Below are 2,977 nucleotides of genomic sequence, written 5' to 3' on the forward strand. Positions count from 1 at the left end.
GAACTGGGGGGAGGAGGGACGGCGTCAGAGGGAGGGAGGAATGCGGGAGGAGGAGGGAAGGGAGGAATGCGGGAGGAGGGAGGAATGGGGAAGGAGGGACGGCGTCAGGGGAGGGAGAAATGGGGGAGGAGGGAGGAATAGGGGAGGAGGGACGGCGTCAGAGGGAGGGAGGGATGGGGAAGGAGGGACGGCGTCAGGGGAGGGAGGAATGGGGAAGGAGGGACGGCGTCAGAGGGAGGGAGGACGGCGTCAGAGGGAGGGAGGAATGCGGGAGGAGGGAGGAATGCGGGAGGAGGGAGGAATGGGGAAGGAGGGACGGCGTCAGAGGGAGGGAGGAATGGGGAAGGAGGGACGGCGTCAGGGGAGGGAGGGATGGCGTTAGGGGAGGGAGGAATGCGGGAGGAGGGAGGAATGGGGAGGGAGGGATGGCGTTAGGGGAGGGAGGAATGGGGGAGGAGGAGGGACGGCGTCAGAGGGAGAAATGCGGGAAGAGGGAGGAATGGGGAAGGAGGGACGGCGTCAGAGGGAGGGAGGAATGGGGGAGGAGGAAAGGAGAGATGGTGGAGGGAGTGAGGGAGGAGGAAGGGGAGAAGGATGAGGAAGGAAGAGAGAGGAAGAAGTGGGGAGGAGGGAGGGAAAGAAGAGGAGAGGTAGGGGTAGGAGGAAGGGGAAGAAGGGAGGTAGTTTTGGAAGAAGTGGCAGAAAGGGAGGAGGAGGAGGAGGAGGAGGAGGAAGAGGGGAAGGAGGAGGAGGAGGAGGAGGAGGAGGAGGAGGAGGAGGAAGAGGAGGTGTTGGAGGAGGAGTAGGAGGAAGAGGAAGAGGAGGAGGAGGAGGATGAGGAGGAGGAGGAGGAAGAGGAGGTGGTGGAGGAGGAGGAGGAGGAGGAAGAGGGGAAGGAGGAGGAGGAGGCGGGAGGAGGAGGAGGAGGAGGAGGAGGAAAAGGAGGAGGAGGAGGTGGAGAGTGTACAGGGAGAGAATTGACGGAAGGGGAGGTAATGAGGTAACGATGGAAAAGAAAATAGGGAGAAGAAGGAAGAGGAAGAGGAGGAGGAGATTTAATTTCCACTTAGTCTAACTATTAAATTCCCATTAAACACAAATGTCAATTTCTTTCTAATCCAAGCGTGAAATTCCCATCCAGTCCAGGCGCTCAATTCCCACCCATTCCAAGAATTAAATTCCTACCAAATCCAGGCATGAAATTCCCACCGAATTCCCAGCCAATCCAAAAATTCCCACTGAATTCACAACCCAAAAATTCCCACCGAATTCCCACACAATCCAAAATTCCCACCCAACTCCCACCCAACCCAAAAAATCCCACCCAATTCCCACCCAACCCAAAAAAATCCCACCCAATTCCCACCCAACCCAAAAAATCCCACCCAATTCCCACCCAACCCCCCAAAAAAAATCCCACCCAACCCAAAAAATCCCACCCAATTCCCACCCAACCCAAAAAAATCCCACCCAACCCAAAAAAATCCCACCCAACCCAAAAAAATCCCACCTAATTCCCACCCAACCCAAAAAATCCCACCCAATTCCCACCCAACCCAAAAACATCCCACCGAATTCCCACCTAACACAAAAATTCCCACCGAATTCCCACCCAACCCAAAAAAATCCCACCCAATTCCCACCCAACCCAAAAACATCCCACCGAATTCCCACCTAACACAAACATTCCCACCGAATTCCCACCCAACCCAAAAAAATCCCACCCAATTCCCACCCAACCCCCAAAAAAATCCCACCCAACCCAAAAAATCCCACCCAATTCCCACCCAACCCAAAAAAAATCCCACCCAACCCAAAAAAATCCCACCCAACCCAAAAAAATCCCACCTAATTCCCACCCAACCCAAAAAAATCCCACCCAATTCCCACCCAACCCAAAAACATCCCACCGAATTCCCACCTAACACAAACATTCCCACCGAATTCCCACCCAACCCAAAAAAATCCCACCCAATTCCCACCCAACCCAAAAAAATCCCACCCAATTCCCACCCAACCCAAAAAAATCCCACCCAATTCCCAGACACGACATTCCTTACATTCCTGTCGTTGACCGGGAAGTCGTAATCCAGAGGCTGGTTGACCAACACGTCACCGGTTGTCGCGTCGATCCGGAATTTATGGTAATCGTTGCCTTCCACGATCTGGAACTCGTTGTGGTTGACTGGTGGGAGAAGGGGGGGAGGGGGCGTGTTAATGCTGGTTGTGGTATGGTGGTTGGAGGATGGTGGTGGTTGTGGTATGGTGGTTGGAGGATGGTGGTGGTTGTGGTTGTGGTATGGCGGTGATTGTGGTATGGTGGTGGTTATGGTATGGTAGTGGTGTGGTATGGTGGCTGTGAATGTGTTTCTGGTTGCGGTATGGTGGCTGTGATGGCGTTATGGTGCCACTGGCAAACGCAAAAACACAATCCCTTCTGGAAACACGAAATCACACACACTACCAAAAAATCACAGATATTAGAAAGAAAAACAAAAACACGAAAAAAAGATGAAGAAGAAGAAGAATAGAGACGAAGAAGAAAAAATCATCACTGAACACGAAAAACACACTAATACGAAAAGAAAGAATGAAAAATTAGAAATAAACTACACATACACACTCTCTCTCTATCTTTCTTTCTTTCTTTCTCTCTCTCTCTCTCTCTCTCATCTCTCTTCTCTCTCTCTCTCTCTCTCTCTCTCTCTCTCACACACACACACACAACACACACACACACACACACACACACACACACACACACACACACACAAACACCCAACACCCGACACACGAGCGCCCTTCAGACTGACCGACGTCGGGATCGAGGACGACCAGCTTGATGCCCGTGTCCTTGCCGACCTCCGTGCGCTCCGGAAGCTCCACCTCGAGCACGCTGCTGGCGTTGAAGCGGGGCGGCTCGTCGTTCACGTCCTGCACCGTGATCCAGTACGTGCGGCGGCGGATGTGCCTGCGG

At 53.2% G+C, this 2,977-nt stretch overlaps 1 protein-coding gene across 1 annotated transcript in view; it reads right to left on the bottom strand.

Moving 5' to 3' along the window:
• The window catches only part of LOC125034964 (neural-cadherin-like), a 32,807-nt gene that overhangs the window by 21,225 nt on the left and 8,605 nt on the right, over window positions 1–2,977 (bottom strand). The window contains exons 4-6 of the mRNA XM_047627011.1: window positions 2,814–2,971; window positions 2,061–2,185; window positions 1–3 (exon numbers count right to left, since the gene is read on the bottom strand). The exon at window positions 1–3 is cut by the window's left edge and continues 159 nt beyond it. Of these exons, the coding sequence (XP_047482967.1) occupies window positions 1–3; window positions 2,061–2,185; window positions 2,814–2,971 (286 nt within the window). The remainder of the gene's footprint in view (window positions 4–2,060; window positions 2,186–2,813; window positions 2,972–2,977) is intronic.

The sequence above is a fragment of the Penaeus chinensis genome, chromosome 19 (assembly GCF_019202785.1).
Source record: "Penaeus chinensis breed Huanghai No. 1 chromosome 19, ASM1920278v2, whole genome shotgun sequence".
In the NCBI taxonomy this organism is placed as follows: Eukaryota; Metazoa; Arthropoda; class Malacostraca; order Decapoda; family Penaeidae; genus Penaeus; species Penaeus chinensis.